Source organism: Danio aesculapii, chromosome 5 (genome assembly GCF_903798145.1).
Source record: "Danio aesculapii chromosome 5, fDanAes4.1, whole genome shotgun sequence".
Taxonomy (NCBI): Eukaryota; Metazoa; Chordata; class Actinopteri; order Cypriniformes; family Danionidae; genus Danio; species Danio aesculapii.
In genome coordinates this window covers 40,688,106-40,709,483 of record NC_079439.1, presented here as the reverse complement: position 1 = coordinate 40,709,483, position 21,378 = coordinate 40,688,106, and the positions used below count along the sequence as shown (strand labels likewise).

Genomic DNA, 21,378 nt, shown 5'->3' with positions numbered 1-21,378 from the left:
GTCAAATGTTCCTTTTGTTCAATATACCCAGAAACAGTACCTTGTCAGCATGCAAAAAAGTTTATGGTGGACGGTATCTAAATTTATAAATGATATAGTGCTGTCAAATTTCTTTTACTGTATGAATATGTCATTTTGGGTTTTTTGAACTACGGTACAATAAGAAGTTGGAAAATTAAGCTTATGTGAAGAGTTCAGATGCAAACCTAAAAGCAAACCTCAGATCTAAAATAAGCTTTTTTCTCAGCATGCCATCTTTGTGTTCACTTTAAAGGCAATGCAAAGAACATATTATTTGCCATAAAAGTAGATTTATCGAACATTTGCACAGGAGCTTGAGAAAAATGCCCATTTTAGGAGAAAATTTGAAACGGCATTTAGAGGTTTTTGCATCTGAAGTCTTCATGTGATCAATCTTTTGATTATACTTACCAAGTTTCATATCCATGTTTGTAAATTTAACAGTCAGAAGCCTATTTTTCTCAGTGGTACTTAAAGAACTAGATATTTATATAAATACCATTACCGCGGGGTACAAAGTAACATGGGGTAAAATGTAACACAGAGTATTAAGGTATTTGCTCAGGGTTGACCATGGCAGGTTCCGAGGTTTTCACCACAGTGTCAGCAGACATCCTCCTGCCAATTACTGAAAAAGTTTGGCGAAATTTGGATGAGAAACATAAGAGAAACCATTTTTGCAGCATAAAATAATTTTTTGTTATAGTCAATTTTTTTTCCTTTTAAAATATCTGTGAAAGTTTGTTTGTAAAATCTTATATTGTTGTGATTACCGTCTTCTAGGCTAAAAGATGGAATCATTTTGAAAGATGTAAAAAACACACAGTGTCTGTTTTTGAGGAAAACATGACACAGCGAGTTAGTTGTAACGGTGTTACAAATAAGCTTTACACTGCTGGACACCAGTTAAACTAACAAAATTATTTTTGAATTTTGAGTGTAATATTGAGAACTTTTATATATATTTTTTTTTAAATAGAATATATATTTTTAATAGAAAAAGAAATTATTGCTAATAATGCAAATAAACGCATTGTTTAATAATGGATAATAACGCAAATAAATACAAATATATATCCAATAGATAAATAAATAAACATACTGTGTAGAATAAAAAATAGCTACTGAGGAAATATAACTACTATTTAAAGTAAACTGAATTTAAATTAATTGTGTGAAATCTGCCTTTTTAAGCATGTGTTACAACTAACCCTCTGACTGTTATAACTTACAATTTTTACTCCAGGCACTTTTGCCAATGCTGCACAGAATCCATAGGTCCGGTGATCATACTTTCAGTGTGCATTTGTAGGAGAGGCTTGTGTGTTGTTTTTAAAAAAATTCTGGTTTCTCTAACCCCATTTCTTTGTTCATTATTTGGCCAAAACCAAAAAGTGTTACTTTGTGCCCAGCTCTCCCCTATTTGTTTTCTTTATTTGTTATTATATTAAATTTTACCTACTGTGTCTTTGTACTTTTATATAACTCTATTATGCTTTTCATATTTTTTATGTACACCTCTGGCATTGTTTTGTATATATCGTTCATGCATTAAAAAAAAATCGTGTCACTACAAAAAATTTATTCTTTCTCTGGATTTGAACATTCTTCCAAACATTTGGGATAATATATGCAAGTAGCCGTTGTTAATTTAGTCAAATATACAACACTGTTCTAAAGTTTTATTGTTGATAGTTTATAATCGTACATATTGTGCCTTTAACACTTTTAAAAGACCTCAGAATCCATCGCCCTGAACAAAATGGCCTCATATGGCTGTAAAGCTCCTCCACTGAGCAGCGTCTTCAAACAACTGAGCCTTGTTGAGGTTTTAGTGCTTGTTGTTTTGGTTGGCCGAAGCCCAGGCCTTCAACTCCCCGTGACGGCATTTTCTGCATTTGAGGTCAATCAAGCACCAAAGACTAAACAAGGACTATAACAGGATATGAGAGTCGTCTGAACGCCACTAGTCTCTGTCTAATGGTGTAATGTCTTAAATTAGTAAATAAGCTGGCGTACAGATTTCCATGGTTAGAAGTAACAATAACATTAATGTATATTTCCTGCATGAAAGGAATAGTTCACCCAAAAATGAACATTTCCTCACTATTTATTTACTATTATGGGTTTCATTCTTTTGTTGAACACAAGTCAAGATATTTTGATGATGATCGTTAGAATGTGCAGCTGTTGACATCCATAGTACCAAAAATCATACTGTGGAATTCAATAGCCGCATTTCCACTATCGGGCCAGTGCGAGCCAGGGCTTTAATCGGGCCAGGCCGGGCCAATAGCCCGGGAGGTTGAGAAATGAGGCCGAAATCATGTCGCGTTTCCACTGTCGGGCTAGTTGCTCGCAGCGCGTCACGCAAACACCGCCCCCAGAACGTCCCCCGAATCAAACGTCACACAACCCGCCCACTTCAGCGGGAACAAAAAGCTCAAATTATAACCACAAAGACAACCTGGCATCACTACGAGAGCTGGAAGATGGAGAACACCGAAGCGATTGCTTTTTTTACTGTTTGTGGTCTGTTGGTGTAAGGCCAGACAGCGATCCCTGGATAAGGACATTCGAGTTCGGCGGCATTTACTTCGAACACAGATTTTGGCTGCAAGGCTAGCGCGATAGCAAAACAAATGTAAGGGAAGAAAGCATCTTGTCTCCTCTTTACCTGACAGGAAAACTCCGCCCTTGTACGTAACCCCGCCCCGAAGCCCCAGTTGGCCCACCTTGGCCCAAGGTATTCGGCTGGCCGAAAAAGGCCGGACGCTGGCCCCAAGGAAGCCCCGCTTTGGCCCGATTACGCCCCGGAAGTGATAGTGGAAACGCGACTGGCCTTGGCTCGCCCTGGCTCGCTCGCTTTAGGCGCGATAGTGGAAACGCGGCTAATGGCTTTTATTTCAGCATTCTTCAAAATATCTTCCTTTGTGTTCAACAGCAGAAAGAAACCGAGATTGTATGCTAGAGTTTTCATTTTTGGGGTGAACTGTACCATTAGTAAAGCAGTCGTCCAAACAAACCATTAATAAGCAACATGTGGAAAAAAGTGTCTCATTCAGTCAGAATGTGTGTATTTCTGCATCAACACGTGTGACTCATTCTTGCCCAACAGTCTTACCGAGGGAGAGTTTAAGTCTGGTGGGGTCGACATGTCTCCAAACAAGTCCAGCTGTTCAACGCCCTGCAACACAGCATCAACAAAAGCATAAAAACAACAACATTCAGCCCAGATTCTGGAAGCCAAACAGAGTCAGAGTAACCAAAACACCTAAGAGAAGAGCCATTCATGCTTCAGGCAGATGAATAGGAGGAAATGAGCAGCGAAGAGAATGAGGAGAATGGCGTTTTTTTGTTTTGTTCATAGTCTGTGAGTGAAAGGAATGGAGAGAGAGAGCTGCTATGTGATGTGTCTCTGTTATTTCCTGTCTGCTAACTTCATTAGCTTTCACCCCCCGAGGAGACTAGTTTAGGTGCAGGGTACAAATGGTGAACAACAGCATGAAGACAACTCAGCGGGGGGCTTTAGGAACTGGGCCAGAGAGACACAACTAACACTGGCTTCAGGTTAGAGGACGCTACTACAAAACAAGCCTCTCGCAGCTCTGCTGCAGTGTTTGAAGAACCATTTGGTGAATTTAAACCACACCACAATAAATAATACTCACTTTTCTGTCAATGTGCGAGCCTTCGCTGCCGTTCTGTTGAGGTAGGATTGAGAAAAACTGTGATTATATGTGGATAGACTTTATTTTAATGTGCTCTTGTTACAGTATAAATATACAGCTTTTGAAATAGCAATGCCATTGTTGCATGCAGTTTTATAATATTTTTTTAACTTCATAAGATTTAAAGGCTAGTTCACACAAATATAAAATATGATAATTTATTCACTCTACACATGTTCAAAACCTATATGAGTTTCGTTCTTCTGTTGAACACAAAAGACTGGCACTACCTTAATAATTTTTCCTACTATTAAAACACAGTTTTACTACAAATAAGGGAATTAAAATTAAAATAAAAAATTTTGGGTGCACTATCCCTTTAAGAGAGAAATAGTTATTGCAATAAACCTTAATTTTCAATTACAACAATTGAAAATGTTCGCTATTTTGACCAATTTCCACAAAAACTCCAGCTGTATATGACAATATTATCAGGGTTTTATGGTTAGCTGCATGTAGTTTTGTTTGATTTATTGCTATTAGTAAGTACATGTAACAAGAGGACTTTAAAATAAAAGCCATTCAAATATACAGAATGATATTAATATATAAAAATATTTCAAGTAAAATCTCAGAACTTACCTCCACCACTTTATTATTTTCATCCTAAAGAAAACAAAAGATCCGATTAGTAAGGCAGGCAAAAACTGTGACAAAAAGACTGACATTTATCCATAATAAACTAGATGGTAATGTTTACAGTCCTTATGTAATGTCTATGAGATAACAACACTTTAGACATGCATTAATGTGGATTAATTCACATAGAGCAGGGCTGTCAAACTCAGTTCCTGGAGGGCTGCAGCCCTGTACAGTTTAGTTTCAAGCCAACTCCAACACCCTTACCTGTAGGTTTCAAACAAGCCTGAAGGACTTAGTAAGATAAGGTGTGTTTAATTAGGTGTGGAACCAAACTGTGCAGAGCTGCGGCTCTCTATAGGAACTGAGTTTGACACTTGTGCCATAGATGCTGTGTCCCAATTCGCATACTATCTGTCCTAAATAGCATTTGAAAATAGAATTAGTAGGTCCCAAATCGTAGTATAAGAGTATGCCAAAGGTTCCTGGATGATTTACAATTTCCAGTAAAAAATTTAAGTGTGGAACCGTTCATCCTCTAACCACTGATATTGCCCACAGTGCATTGAGGGTTGGACGTGAATTTGATTAGAACTACAAACGCAGGTGAAAAGTGAAAATAAACTACAAACATGGTGGACACACGAGACCAACCATCAAGTAGAGAGACTTTGGTAAAGGATAATTAATATCTAGCCTACTGGAAAATATTTAAATCACGTTTTCTGTGTTATATTTTATCTCCAACAACAATACTGAACTTATATAAAGACGTGTTTGAACATTAACGTCTGAATGCATAAATATTCAAAGACCTAAGGAGATTTCTCTGCATGAAAGGCTCATGAATGGGAGATTAACCTGCTACTGCTTCTCCAATAATGCAGGAAATTAAATATGAAAGAAATGTGGCTAATGTGTGGATGATTGACAGGCCTCATAAATAAGCAACACAATGATCTGTTAACAAGGAAGTAGTATGTCCCAAAGCTTGCATACTCTTCAGTTACACACTCAGAAGTATATATTTTTCGTTCATAAAAAGTACATACTGTACTTTTAGAGCGTAGTATAAGTATGCCAATTAGGATGCAGCAAGAGTCTTTTAAAAATGTAATTCAGCTTATGATGCTAGATATACTGTACATAGTTTGAGGATGGTAAGAGCTTACAGTTGTAAAATAACTCTTCTTTGTTCACCAAGACAACATTTTTTTAATAAAAAATACATTTAAACTGTAACACTGTGAAATATTATCAAAGTTATTTTTGTATTTTAAAATTATGGGATTCAATAGTAAATTTTCATCATCATTCTCCAGTCTTCAGTGGCACAAATGCCTTCAGAAATCATTCTTAGTTGCTGATTCGCTGACCGAGAAATGTTATCATGGTTATCAGTGCTAACACATTTTCATGGAAACATATTTCTAGGGCCTTTTGATTAACATACAGTTTAAAAACTCCTTACTTTAAATTAATTTTCTTTAGTGTTACCTTTTATCAAAGAAATTATTCATTTGTTTTCATTTGTTCATTCATTTGTTTAGTATCTGCAGGCCAGCGGGAGGTTGGGAGAGAAGTTAAAAGTGCTTCTTTTCAGTCTTTTTGGACTAGGCATGGGCTGATAACTGTTTAAAAGGTATACCGTGGTTTCATCAAAATTTTCTACAATAGCGTTCCTAAGGTATGTGTAAGATTTTTTATTTCCTTTTTTTTTTTTTTTTGTTTTTAGGATAACAGTATCTCCAGCAGAAAAGATATCCAAAGATGCCGTTTTAAATTGTAAAAAAAAATCTGTTTATAAAATAAATGAAGACTGCAGAAGTCAATAATTAATTTGAGTTATTTAGCCTGACACGTTTACTGTTCCAAAATATTATATATGTTTCTCAAAAAAAAATACTGTGTTCAAAAGTAGAACAAAGTTTTGTATTTTATCCAGACATTTAAAAAGAATATATTTTAGAGTAGTTATCACAATACCGCGAAACTGTGATATTTTTATCCAAGGTTATCATACCGTCAGAATCTTATACCAGCCCATGCCTAATTTAAAAAGGAAAAACTAGTGTAAATTTGGGCGAAACACCCGTGTCTGTTTGACGTCTCATCTGAGCAATACCACAACTGGGTCGAAACAGAAAAAAGTCGAGGAGAAATTGCTAATTCTTTTCAAAAGCCAGGTGAGCAAATATGTACATTTTATACCCCATTAAAGGTTTCTTTCTCACTATGTATTTTATAGCAAAATATATACAAAATTATTAGCCCCCCTATGATTTTTTCTTCTTTTTTAAATATTCCCCAAATGATGTTTAACAGAGCAAGGATATCTTCACAGTATGTCTGATAATATTTTTTTCTTCTGGGGAAAGTCTTATTTGTTTTGTTTTGGCTAGAATAAAAGCAGATTTTCATTTTTTAAAAACCATTTTAAGGTCAAAATTATTAGCCCCTTTAAGCTATATTTATTTTTTGATAGTCTACAGAACAAACCATCATTATACAATAGCTTGCCTAATTACCCTAACCTGCCTAGCTAACCTAATTAACCTAGTTAAGCCTTTAAATGTCACTTTATGCTGTATAGAAGTGTCTTGAAAAATATCTAGTCAAATATTATTTACTGTCATCATGGCAAAGATAAAATAAATCAGTTATTAGAAATGAGTTATTAAAACTATTATGTTTAGAAATGTGCTGAAAAAAAAAATCTTCTCTCCGTTAAACAGAAATTGGGGAAAAAAATAAAAAGGGGGGCTAATAATTCTGACTTCAACTGTACCGTGCGTTGTTTCCATATCACTTCTTGTGTGTGTTTGGTTGTGAGACGTAGTTTGTGGACCAAAACAAAGATTCTTCCTATTTTAAAGTCATTCAGTGTAAAACCCCCTGTCGCTGATCCATCTTGCAGTATAAACACAGCAGTGACGGAATGCTACCACAGATAGTCATGCAGTGTGAAAACATCTGTGACACCACTACTTTGAAAATCCTGCAGTCTGAACTTGGCATTTGTTGGAATTTTAAGCATTAACAGAACATTACTGTTATGTGTGTACACAGTCTAGATGGATCTAAAACAAACATTTTAGTGGCATCCCGCACCTTCTTTGACCCCTCGACTTCTTTTTTCTTCATATTGAAGATTAACTGGAAAAGATCCTTCAGGTCAATGACAAGAGGCTCCGCCTGAGTGAAAACACAAGCAGCGTGTTAAAAGCATGTCTCCTGCAGGTTTATGGGTGAATGTTTGTGAGCAGCAGGAATGTGTTTTTGTGGGTATGCTTGTAGAAAAACACACGTCTGGGAAAAAAGTGTAACAGATCTACACAGAGAGGGAATGTGCGCATCTGTGTGTGCCTAAGGCAGGAGTGTGTGAAGGAGTAAAGAGCTTTGCTCTGTAAAAAAATCTCTTAGGACCTGCTGCGCTGTTTTAATAGCGAAGAACTGGTGCTGGCCCTCCGCGCCGCACACGTAGCCGAACGCTCTGCTGTCAGTGACATCCCGGGCTATGAAGGAGATCTTATTTACTGCATGCTCCAGTATTGCTGCCTGGAGAAGTCAAAAATGACAATGAATACTGCATGTTGATATATCATTTAAAGTGACAGTGAGAAGGACAATAGATCACACACACACACACACCCCTGTTTTCTCATCAGTGACAGTGATTCCCGAAAGAGAGATGTTCACCCAGACTCTCTGCTTGTGTTTGCCCTGAGAGCGAGCTGCCACCGCCTTGCCCTGTGAACAAACACAAATGGATGATTAACAAAGAACAGTGTTCTCCTAAATAAATATACTGTAAACAAATCCTTAAATAAAAAACAGTAGCTGTGGTTGCTGGAATTTAACTGTTAACATTTCAGTAAGATAAATTTCTAAATTTAAAGGTGTTGTGTGTAATTTTTGGACTTTTCTAAAGCATAAAAACACCATAATATGTTTGCAGATATGTAAATAACATGCTAACAATGCTGAAGTCAGATCTTCTGCTTTGAAAATGTATTTTAGGTGCCGGGACAGCTGTCTTTGTTTTGGTCGTTTAACCCGCCCAATGCCAGTTTAGCCAATTAAATTTCAGCACCCCGGGTTGCCTTTGTGGAAAACAATATATTTGATTAATTTAGTCAGGAAGCACTTGTACTGTTAAAACGTAAAATGAGTAGTCTATAAATCACATTCTGAAGCCTCTGCCAAAGTTCTATACAAGTAAATCCTACTTCTCTGTCATTTGTTTAGGCTACTGAAAGTCACTTATTATGTGTACCAAATATGCTCGACCTGCCACTGACCTTCAGTTTCATCATGGAGTCTTGGCTCATTTTGTCACCTCTTGCTTCAGGCACATCATCTACACCGATCAGCTTGGCTTTGTAGCGAACTCCATTACCTTTGAACCTGGCTAGGAGAAACTCATCTGTTTTCTCTGGGCTCGCTGCAGCTGAGAGAATGAGATAAAAAGAGATTTGAATCTGAATCATAAAATAGTGTGAGAATTGAGCATTTTTCACTTACAGTGATAGCACGGTTTCATGTATTAAAGGACAAATCATTTTATGTGTTACACAGCTTTGTGATTGTGTAAGAAACACATGGAATTTAAAAATATTTATTTATATATGTACACTTATCAAAACAAACCACAAACATATGGACATCAACATGAACATATGCTCTATAAATTACCTCAAACTTTAACGGAAATGCTCAATCAAAACAAACCCCAAGCATATGGACACCATAAACATATGCACAATACAAAAAAAAGACTTAAGTGATTTTGCTTGAGGCTATAGGCGTGTAATGCTCAGAATTTAATATTTAAATATAAATGAGTAAATAAAAACACATTCAAATAAATAAAGATGTTAATTATGATAATCATAAATAATGATAATTAGCTTTTATTGTAAGCGTCTGTAATAAGCAGTCCTTCCAGGATTTTGAGAGTCCAATGATTGATGGGTGTTATTTATTCATTTTTATTTTTCTCATCATTAATGTTGATGATGTTTTGACCAGTAATATAAAATAAAAAAAATAATTATATATATATATATATATATATATATATATATATATATATATATATATATATATATATATATATATATATATATATATATATATTAGGGATGTCCAGATCCAATCACATGATCAGAAATCATGTGGTTTCAGACTTGATCGGAATCGGATGTTCCCTCCGATTAGTAATTTGGGGAAAAAATAAACAGGGGGCTAATAATTCAGGGGGCTATTAATTCTGACTTCAATTGTACATAAACAGTGCTCAGCATATATAAGTACACCCCTCAAAAATCTGTCTTTTAGATTCATATTTTTAATAGGAAGCTATACAATATTATATTTGTGCATATACATTAGATAAGTCAGTTCTGAAGTCAAATCTGGAGCTGATATAACAAAGTAACTTGCAATAACAGTCTAAAAACTAGTACACCCAAATGTATATGTTATAGAAAAATATTAAATACAAATTTTAAAAAGAGGAAAAATCAAGAGAAGCAAAAAATGGAAAAATTGAGGTGAAATTTTGTAGGTTGTAATTTTCTTTTGCATTATTTTGCCTGAATTGTATTCTCTTTCAATTTCTAAATCTGTTTGGTGAGTAAAATATTATTTTAATAAATATATCTGTTTAATAAATCTGTTTTGTTTAAATGCACCAAAATACATTGACTACATTCACTGAGAAATGGATTTAAATATTCATCTTCAAAATGGAGTGTACTCAATTATGCTGAGCACTGTATGTATATAATTTTTAATTATTATCATATTCATTCTATGCATTCAATTAGTTTTTGATCAGATAAATCCAACCTAGTTAGCATACACACAAACATACTTCATAAATCTGAGCAACCACAAACTTTTTGACACTAGTATATTAGCCAAATAATAACCGCTCATTCACTTTGACAAAATTCACTTGCAAAACAGTATTTTTGTGGGGGAAAATAATGTCGCTGTCTTGGCTAGGTTTATCCTATTGACAAGAGCTGAAAAGCCAGGTTCTTTACTCATACACGAACCCACTAATTAAGAACCTTTCTGTATCGCAGGACGAGCCCCTGTCATTTAACCTTTTAAAAAGCTGCTCCATATAATTAACAGATTACAGTTTACAGCCGGCAATTGCGGCTTGTCACAAATGCAGCTGTCATTCAAAACAAAAGCACTCTAAAACGGGCATGAACAGCGCAGTGCAGAATCATTTATCGAATCCTCTATTCTTAGAGGAATGAGAAACGATTCAGTGACATAATTGCGGGTGTTGCTGGGACTGATTGATGCCATTCGCTACCGGCTGTCTGCAAAAAAAGAGACTCATCTCTGAATCTCAGTCTGAATGTTTCTCAGTCAAAGGAATTGCTTACACAGGCCCTCATCAAAATATGCATGATTGCTCAAAAAGATCTGAAGGAGACTGATTAAAATGAACACAAAGTGAATCAGAGAACTGCAGATATGCTTGTTTTTTTTAATATATCCATCAGCATTGAAATGATGCTGTTTTTCATCCTCTTTGGAAGCAACTTCTTTGGTCTTTTTTTTCTTTGGTATCTTTACTATCCTCTAATTATTACATTTATTCCTTTAACAGACGCTTTTAATAAAAGCAACTTACAAACAAGGATAAAAGAAGCACTTCAAATCACCAGAGAGCAGCAATATATAGATGCTGTGACAAGTCCAAGTTAGTTAGGCAGTTTTTAATTTATTTTTTTAATTCTAATGGAGGGTTTATAAGAAGGATATACAGTGCTCAGCATGATCGAGTACGCCCCAGTTTGAAAATGAATATTTGAATCCATTTCTCAGTGAATGAAGTCAAGTATTTTGGTGCATTTAAACAAAACAGATTTATCAAACAGATATATTTAGTAAAATAATATTTCAGTCACCAAACATATTTAGAAGTTGAAAGATAATACAATTAAATGTAACAAAATATGGCAAAAAAAATTACAACATACAAACTTTCCACAAAATTTTTACATTTTTTGCTTCTCTTGATTTTTCCACTTTTTAAAATTTGTATTTAATATTTTTCTATAACATATAAATTTGGGTGTACTAGTTTTTGGACCGTTATCATAAGTTATTAGATAAGCTCCAGATTTGGCTTCAGTACTGACTAATCTAATGTATATGCGCGAATATAATATCATATAGCCTCCTATTAAAAATATAAATTTAAAAGATAGATTTGTGAGAGGTGTACTCATATATGCTGAGCACTGTATATGGTATGTGTGTATTTTTTCTGTCTTCCAATTATTCCTATTTTTATTATATCATTAATTATTATTGTTATTACTTACATTATTATTGATATCACTGTTGCCACACTGTAAAAAAATATTTGATTTGTGTTAAAACAACGTGTAGGAATCAAGTTAATTTAATTTTAACAAATTTAAGTGGATTGAACATAAAACAATTAAGTTGTCCAAAAAAAACCTCAAGACGTGTGTTTTTTTAGCTTATTCTAAATTAGTAACAACAAACTCTATTTTTGAGTGTATCATCACAGAACATTATTTTTCATAATCATCATTATACTTCAGTATTAATATGACTATGAATGCTAAATACCATTAAAGGGCACCTATGATGACAATCCACTTTAGTACGCTGTTTTTGACAGAAGTGTGTGTGAGTATAAAGTGTCCACAGTCATACTCGGGTAATATAAAGCCTGATGTTAAAATAAGATCCAAATCTCAGTGATTTTGAGGCCCACGGCAACATGATGTTTTCCCCGCCCACCAAATTGACAAATTGATTGACAGCCACCATGTCTTTATAATAACATGTATACAGATTTGTCCACAGAACATATATTTTGCAAATAAGCTGGAATCAAATTATCTGTTCCAACTCTCTGTGATTTGTATAAATTGTATAAGTTAAAAAAAGTTTTAAAACAGAGCATGTTTGTAAGAAAGACAGTAAAATCGCTATGTAATTCTTAACCGCTATAATCACCACGACCGCATGTCAGTAAACGCTAATATATATATATATATATATATATATATATATATATATATATATATATATATGTGTGTGTGTGTGTGTGTGTGTGTGTGTGTGTGTGTAAATATTGCAAACTGCATTTGTGTGAGACTCATCATATCAGAAAGGCTTGAATAGACTCCACCACAAATACATGAAATAAACTTACTTGTCATTAGTGACTAATACTAATGAGCTGTATTTCAGCTTAATCCGTGTCTTTCTATATCACTGACTGCTGTTTATCTGAAGCAGACAAAAACATGGGAACGGTGGGTGTGGAGAAGCAGCTTGTTTGCATTTAAAGCCACAGGCTACAAAAACAGCTACACTGTACTAGATATCAAAATGGTCAGATTCTAAAGCTAAAATTAATAATCTGATGGGTATTTTGAGCTGAAATTTTACAGACACATTCTGGAGACACCAAAGGCTTATCTTACATCTTGTAAAATAGGTACCACTTAAATACTACCAATATTATCCCTATTGCCATTGCTGTTTATAGACACTTCTGTTACTTTACTTTTCTGTTCTATTGCTCTTTATGTGTCCTGTGTATACCATTTTTGTATTTTTTGCACTCCTAATAAACAAAAAACAAACAAACGTAAAATATAACATAAAAACTATAATGCATGACTAATAAGAAAAAAGTGTCCAGTGCATTTGAAGAGGAAAAGTCTCCAACTGGTGGTTTGTCAAGCCCACTCACATGCATGAGGCACACTCAGAATTGCACAATGATTTCAAGAAACAAGCAGTGTTTATAAGAACGTTTCTGCTGCAAAATTAGTAGGCAGTTCTGTTGTTTGACAATTAAATAATTAAGTATTGATGAAATGGATGCGTTCTTCTTGGCATGTGATCCTCTGGACTTTTAGCCAATAACATTGTCCGTCTGGCATGTGTCTGGTCTGAAAAGCAGAGCTCAGCTGATGTGGCGATCCCCCATTTTGGCCAGTGGTGCTGCAGAGATGGCAGAGGCGGAGAACGAGGGAGTGAGCCAGACGTGGAGAAACAAAAAGAGACTGAGAGAGAAGAGCCTGGCGGAGGCCCAGACCTCATGCCTTCTGTGGCCAAGCTGAGGGACAGCATTGACATTCATCCCATGCAGAGACTCTACAGGCTTGAGGTTTCTGCTCCACAAACCCCTCCCGATGTGAACATGTAATACCCGTAAATATCAGCACTTGGTTTGGTTGCTGTTTACATAAAGTGCCATCTGTAGACTGACTTGTTTTGTCTGTTTGTTTACTTTTTTATTTGAAGGCTAAAATAAAATAAATATTCATAGTTAGAGATAACCCGCGTCTACTGGCTATTATGAGACCATTGTTTACACTAATTGTTGTGCTTTTTGTATTGACTATTTAATTATGAGTTTTAAAATACAGCACCAAGCACTCATTTAAACTTTTATTCGTTTATTTCAGACCTTGCACACAAGGATGTTACTCAAAATTGTGAACGATAGTTTGGGATTATTAAATATTCTAAAGACGAGGAGAACATGTTTTTTAACATAGACATACACAACCCAGGCTCATTCTAAAAACTGTACTTCTATATACATTTCTGGAGAGTGCCAAATATGTCCCAGGAGCTACGTTTTTTGCAGTTTTTGTTTTCATAAATCCACCAGAGGCCGCTGTGTACGCTTTTTCAGACCTCAAATTTCTCTCGCTAGTGCCATTCGGGTCTGCTGTTTGCGAGTAAATCCACCAGAGGCCGCTGTTGATTGTTTGTCAACTGATTGACCGATCGACTGACCCACCCTCCTCCTTCCTGCCTTTACCAAAAGCACAGATTGGCCAGCTCAACCACTTCCCTAAACCCAACCGACAGTTTTTAAAAGCAATCCAGAAATCGTCTGATTTTTACCACGTTTTCAGATTTCACCACATTCTCACCCTGTTATTTACTTGTTTATATTATTTTTTGGCTTCTGTTTTTGTCTTATCCACTTTCTGGAACCGTTCTTCGCCAGACTCAAACCCCGTAGTTGTGGTCGACTCCTCTCTTCATTCGCCAACGTACATGGCAAGCTACTGGACAAAGTGGTAACAGCAGGAAAGCCGTTCATACAGAGGTAAGCTGTCAGCTGGTAAGCGCGATCAGGAACAACATCATACCGCCCCATAGCGTTCGTTTTAAAGACAAAATGCAGCCATACATACTTCTGGCTACATAAATCTCCAGAAATGTATTTAGGGCTACGTTTTCAGAATGGGTATATGTTAGACATACAGATACCATCATTTTAATATAAGTGTCTCTGTAGTTGCAAGAGCCAATAATTATTTATATGCTTACTTATAGGGGATAGCTCAACCAAAAATGTAATGTCCGCACACTCTAGTGCTTCTAAACTTCAATGAATTTCTTTCTTCTGTTGAACACAAAACAAGGTACTCTGAAGAAAACCAGCAGCCACTGACATCCATAACAGAAACAGAAACTACTATTGAAGTCAATGCCTTTATACCATTCCAACATATATTCATTTGTGTGTAAAGAAGAAAGAAATGCAAACAGGTTTGGAACAAGTGGAGGGAGAGTAAATGATGACAGAACTTCCATCCCTTTAACTTTCATCCCTTGCAAGATGGCAAGAAATTAAATAATTGTGTAGAAGTGGCCAACAATTAAGAAAAATTGCCTATTGTTGCTCACAAACAATCCAGGCTCATTAAGAAAACATAGCCCTATATATATTTCAAAAGAGCACCAAATATGTCCCAGGAGCTACATTTTTTTGCAGTTTTTGCGAATCCACCAGAGGCCACTGTGCATGATTTTTAATGATCTCAAATTTCTCTTGAGTGCTATTTGTGACTCTCTCCAGAGGTTGCTGTCAACTGACTGACTGACTGATCGACTGACCCACCCTTCTCCTTCCCTTAACCCAACCAATAGTGTTTTCAAAAGCACCGACTGACCCGCCCACCCCCTTCCCTAAACCCAACCGACAGTTTTAAAAAGCAATCCAGAGTTTTGCCCTACTTTGTTTAATTTTTGGACAAACATTTTTGATTTATACTCCAAGGCCTATAATATTTCCCTCCAACTAGACACAGAGCTTGTTATTTTTGGTGTTTCAGAACACTCCCTCACCCTTCCAAAGCATCTACAACACGTCCTTACTCGATGCATGACTAAAAACTGGAAATCTCCTTTACCTCCTTCTTTTCGAACCTGGTTAATGGATATGGCCTCCGTTATCCACTTGGAAAGGCTCAGATTTATCAGGTCTAATTCCAATGAAAAATTCTTTGCTACCAGGAAACCCTTTCTTGGATATTTAGACCTGAAACGTGCTCTATCCAAATCCAGCACCCTTCATGAAAACTGATTGGCACACTACCTTATAGGATGTTTTGATGTCTACATACTGTGCAACACTACATTTTGTATCCCCAATAGTTGAACCCACATGTATGGCAATTCATATATTCAGCTGCAAAATGTGTATATTTTGAGGCAATATTGTTTGTTGTTGTTTTCTGTTGTACTTAAAAAACCTTAAAATAAAAGTATATATAAAAAAAGCAATCCAGAAAAAGAAAAGCCCTCACCTGACTTTTACCACGTTTCAAGATTTCACCACATTCTCACCCTGTTATTTACTTTTATTTACATTTTTTGGCTTCGGATATGTCTTCACCGGACTCGAACCCTGTCGTTATGGTCAACTCCTCTCTGCATCTCAAGTCTGCCAAAGTACATGGCGAGCTACCAGACAAACCGGTAACAGTGTGAAAGCTGTCCATTCGAAGGTAAGCAGTCAGCTGGTAAGTGCGAAAAGGAACAGCGTCATACCACCCTTTAGCATTCATTCAAAAAACAAAAATGCAGCCATTCGTACTTCTGGGTACATAATTAGCAATCTCCAGAAATGTATATAGAGCTACATTTTCAGAATGAGCCTGTTGCTCACAAATAAGCCTGATTAAGAAGGTAAGCTATGCCATTTTAGTGCCAGTTTTATAAGCCAAAAACACATCCATCTACAAAAAAAAATAAATAAAAAATACACAAACCGCAATAACAATGCGGCTTAAACATCAAACATGTGATGTTGCGGCGATATATTTTTCTTTCTATGTCCAACACAAGACTATGAAAGACCTCCTTCAACCCCAGATGCACCTCATCGCCCAAATCGCTGCTGGCTCCTCAGCGTGAGACTGTGGGAATCATTCTGCTTGTTTTCATGCCTGTGGAAAAGGCTCATAAATAGACATGTTGGAGAGTGTCTTGCAGTCGCAGCTGGAAGATATTGTGGAAACAGCAACAGGACTGTAATGGAATCCATCACTAGTGCGCTGTGTTGGTATGAATGAGCGAGGCAAGACAAACAATACCACTGTGCGCCAGGTTCCAGCTTAGAAAAATAAATCCAGAGAAATATTGGGTCAAAGAGGCCCCTGGAGCTCTGGACGGAGGATTTTAGGTTTCTGCAGGTGGCCGTCCGCCAAAATCTGCACTGCGCTACACGACATGTCAAAGAACTTGATGAACTCAAACAGTGCTCTTGAGAGGAACCGGTGCCTCATTTGACCAGAAACAGCTTCATTCTTCAACTGTAATCATAGGATTACTGATACTGGGTCGGTTTTACATTTAGGTTTACCTAAAAAAATGGCCCAGATGTCTGCTCCAATATCTAAAAAGAGTGTCCTTAATGGAATGATAATACAGAACACATGCTTAATACTTATATTATATAATATTTTGATGGTTCAACTCAACTCAACTCAATTTATTTCTAGAGCACGTTCAACCAACTATAATGGGTACCAAAGTGCTGTACATAAAAACACATAACACATGCAAACATGCAAGGAGCCAAAATACATAAATTCTCAACACATGATTAAAAGCTAAAGAAAAGAAGTGTGTTTTCAGTGACCTCTGAAAAGACTCCAAGGTAGGAGATGTTCTTAAGGAGAGTGGAAGATCGTGCCAAAGTCTTGGAGCTGCTACTGAAAAGGCTCTATCCCCTCGACATTTCAAGCATGATCACGGAACAGTCAAACGAAGTCGATCCTTAGAGTGAAGAGATCTCACAGGTTGATGTATATTGATTAGCTCAGAAATATACTCTGTGGCCAGGCCATGGAGGGATTTAAAAACATACAACAGTATTTTGTACTGAATTCTAAACTGAATCGGTCACCAGGATGGTTTAACAAAAAAACATTAACATTCATAGAACTTTTCTCTTCCAAAAATGGTTCCTCATAAATCTTCTTTACATTATTAAAGGTCCCATGAAGAGCTTTGAAATTATTTTATTCAGTGCTTGATGTAATCTCTTCTGAAACATGAACAGAGGGTGGGACAAACACCTAAAAAACAGCCAATAACTTTTTTTATATAAGCTCTGCCACTGATAGTGGTTGAGCTCAAGTGCATTAATTGAAAAGCAAATGTAAAGCGTCTTGAAGGAGGCGGGGCATGTCAGATACTAGAGAACATTTGATTGGTCAGGATTTGATGAGAAAGTATCATGTGAGTGACGTGAAAAAACATAGTTGATTTATTTAGGCGGAAGTAACAACCTGCGAGATTTGAATGTTTATATCAGATTTTTATCTTCTAAACATTTCGTCACTGTTTTGGAGCACACTATAGGTATCCTTAAACGTTCATCCTGATACTAGGATCTAAATATATATATATATATATATATATATATATATAATTTTTTTTTTTAATAAATAGTGGTTAATTTTTTAGCCTATAGTGTCTTAAACTAATACAGGGGTGTAAAGTTTTGCTCTTGGAGGGTCACAGCTCTGCACAATTTAGCTTTAACCCTTTAAACAGGTTTGGAACTAAAATCTGCAGTGCTTCTGCCTTCAAAGAACTGAGTTTGACAACACTATGCAGTTTTTTTTACCTTAAAATAATGTCTTTAAAATTATTTGGTAAAACAAATAATGTATGGTAAAACAACTCTGAATTAGATTAATTCGACTGCCACTGCTACCAGAGCAGTGTCCTTAAATGTTTCATTCAACTTTGCATGACGTGGGTCAGTACACACAGCCCAGTCCCTGCTAGTGGAAGTGTGCGATCTGCTTTATGGCATACACCGTATATTTTCCTCATAGATTGGGTGGAGTTAGCCAACAGACAACTATAGGACGAAAACAATTTAATATGCAAGTCTCATAACCAATGCCACTACGGAGCCAGCAAAGAAACCAAAGAGAGTTTTGTCAGAGGAAGCAAAAAAAGAAAGAAGGAAAATGACTGGACATGAGCCGGAACATGAATCAGCATCAGACAGGCTTACACTCTGACTACTTTATGATTGAACGGTTATTCAAATAAAGAGGCTCTGTCACTTTACAGCCTTATAAAGGCATGACAGTTTTTGATGTATAGGCTATGGATTATATAGGCTATTTCTCTGCAGATGTTTGTAAAAAAAAATCTGAGGATTTATGTGGAATGATTTTTAAGAGTATAACACATGAAATAAAATAACTTAAGGTTTATAAGGCAAATCCAATTACAACCATTAGTTTGGTAAACAAAGCAAAGTTCAGAAGCTCTCTCATATAATGCGTCCACTAAAAATGTATTAAAATTAACATATTGAACTAAAATGATTACAAGTTGTTTTGTAGTTAAATCATCTAAACATTTGCAGATCATTTAATATTATCACTGACGTTTACATTTAACAGAATAAATATGTATTTACAAATATTTAGCTACGTAAATAAATAAATTAAATGATGAGCTTAGAAATTCTTCAAAATTCCATGTGGGCCCAGCTTTAGGCTAGGTAAGACATCCTGTGTAACATGGACAACTTTACCTGGTTTCCAAACGAAGTTTTTGTGTTTGCTAATTCCATTAACAACATATTGCATATTGCACTGCCCACTAGAAGCTTATCCAGCAACAGTATTGCCAATATTGTTATCGGACAATGGTGCTTATCATCCAAAAGAGGGAGCATTGAGCATGAAAAAGTTACAGTGTTGATTTAAAGGGGACCTATTATGCAGAAATCCTTTTCATAATTTTTTTAAACACTGTTGTTTGTCAACAGTGTGTGAATATAACCAGCCTCTGATGGTAAAAAATATTAATTCATTAATTTTCCTTCGGCTTAGTCTCTATTTCAGAGGTCGCCACAACGGAATGAACTGCCAACTATTCCAGCATATGTTTTACGCAACGGATGTCCTTCCAGCCCAGCATTGGGAATGGTAAAAATTTATTTACTAATTAAATATGAGCATAAACAGCCCTGAGTGAGAAGCAGCTGTCTGCCATTAGAGTGCTGACCTGCTGAAGGTAATATCAGCAACTTTCAGGATTATAAATGTGGAGTTTTACATGCACAAATGAACATTCTAGTCTCCATAGAGTGCCTTCTGAGACACTTCTTTTGACATTTCTAGTTTGTCACAAAGATAAATTTACTTTTGTTTTGAATCGGATGCTATGCTGATGCATGAACATGTGTAGCTCCGCCTTCTTTGAAAAATAAATTTGAATTTAAACCAAACAGCACAATTTGCATCAAAGCCTAAAAGGGGCTTTTCAAAGAGTTCTAAAAAAATATTTGAGGGGTATTTTGAGGTTAAACTTCACATACACACTCTAGGACAATAGTCTCAAACTCAATTCCTGGAGGGCCGCAGCTCTGTAGCTTAGCTCTAACCACCTCCAACTCACACCTGCTTAATAGTCTCTAGTAGTCTAGAACACCTTGATTAGCTGGATCAGCTGTGTTTAATTAGGGTTAGAGCAAAACTGTGCAGAGCTGCGGCCCTCCAGGAATCAAGTTTGAGACCTATGCTCTAGGGCATACTTGTCAACACTCCTGTTTTTCCCAGGAGTCTCCCGTATTTCAAACCCATCTCCCGCCACCGTCCCGTTTTGTTATTTCTCCCAGAAAACTCCTATAATTTCACCCCACCATCCAGTTCTCATCTTTTCTGTAAAGTCTCCAACAAGAGTCTCCCGGTCGTCAACTTTCGTGTAGTATCCGATCGCCACCACTGCACGAAATCTGGTCCATGGTACCGTAGTACAGTTAAGGCAGATTTAAACTTCTGCGTCAAGTGCATGCGTATGTTCCGGCGCAGCCTTTGCGTGATCGCATAGCCCTCCCCATGGCTGACGCCGACGCTGATGTGCACCTCTCAAAAAATTTAACTACACCTCGCAATGACACGTAGCGCAAGCTCTGTGATTGGTCGGCTTGGTAGCACTGACGAACAACGCAAACCAGTTGGAGCAAGTGTTTACAAGTGTCGAGTCTTGTGGAGAAGCTCCAGATGGAAACATTTGTTTTGTTTTTACCTTATGATTAAAGTTGTTGCACGTCTGCCGGTTCCCACCTCTGAATGAGCAAGTTTTAGCTACTTGTACATTAAGGTAGCGTTCAGAAAAAACAAAACACCAGCAAAGAAACTTGACACAAGAACGTAAAACCCCCACTACCAGCAAGTGTTTCGGAAGTGTTATTGCAGAACAACACAAACAGCATGCAGAAGTATAGATGCACGACAATGCACAAGGCAGGCGTCGTGGGTCACGCCGATCACTCAACACAAAAGTACAAACCAGCCTTTAGGCTACTAACACCAACCCCCATCCACCCCCAAACCCCCACCCCGGTGATTTTTTATTGGAATCTCTGTTTTATTGGTTTTTGCAACCTTTATTTTTGGGTCAATTACTATCAGTCATTAGAGCATTAGACTGACTGCTTAATGTCTGCTAACACTATGCAACACTTATGGTCCCTCAACAGACTATTCTGACCATAGAGATTACTGACTAAAGCAACTTTAAAAGAACTTATTCTACCAGCCGTATCCTACAGTCTAATTATATTCAATTGACACTCTAATGACAGTTCATTGACACTAAGATGCAAAGTTACTTAGTCAACAGAATGCAATTAGAACAAAGACTGCAATTAGAATGCAAACAAGCCCAAAGAGTTTATCTG

At 36.4% G+C, this 21,378-nt stretch overlaps 1 protein-coding gene across 4 annotated transcripts in view; it reads right to left on the bottom strand.

Annotated features, from left to right (window-relative positions):
• The window catches only part of si:ch211-204c21.1 (disabled homolog 2), a 63,463-nt gene that overhangs the window by 16,828 nt on the left and 25,257 nt on the right, over positions 1 to 21,378 (bottom strand). For all 4 annotated transcript variants that reach the window (XM_056458183.1, XM_056458180.1, XM_056458181.1 and 1 more), the window contains exons 3-9: positions 8,633 to 8,781; positions 7,983 to 8,081; positions 7,758 to 7,889; positions 7,443 to 7,526; positions 4,335 to 4,358; positions 3,693 to 3,725; positions 3,146 to 3,208 (exon numbers count right to left, since the gene is read on the bottom strand). In XM_056458183.1, coding sequence (XP_056314158.1) covers positions 3,146 to 3,208; positions 3,693 to 3,725; positions 4,335 to 4,358; positions 7,443 to 7,526; positions 7,758 to 7,889; positions 7,983 to 8,081; positions 8,633 to 8,781 — 584 coding nt within the window. The remainder of the gene's footprint in view (positions 1 to 3,145; positions 3,209 to 3,692; positions 3,726 to 4,334; positions 4,359 to 7,442; positions 7,527 to 7,757; positions 7,890 to 7,982; positions 8,082 to 8,632; positions 8,782 to 21,378) is intronic.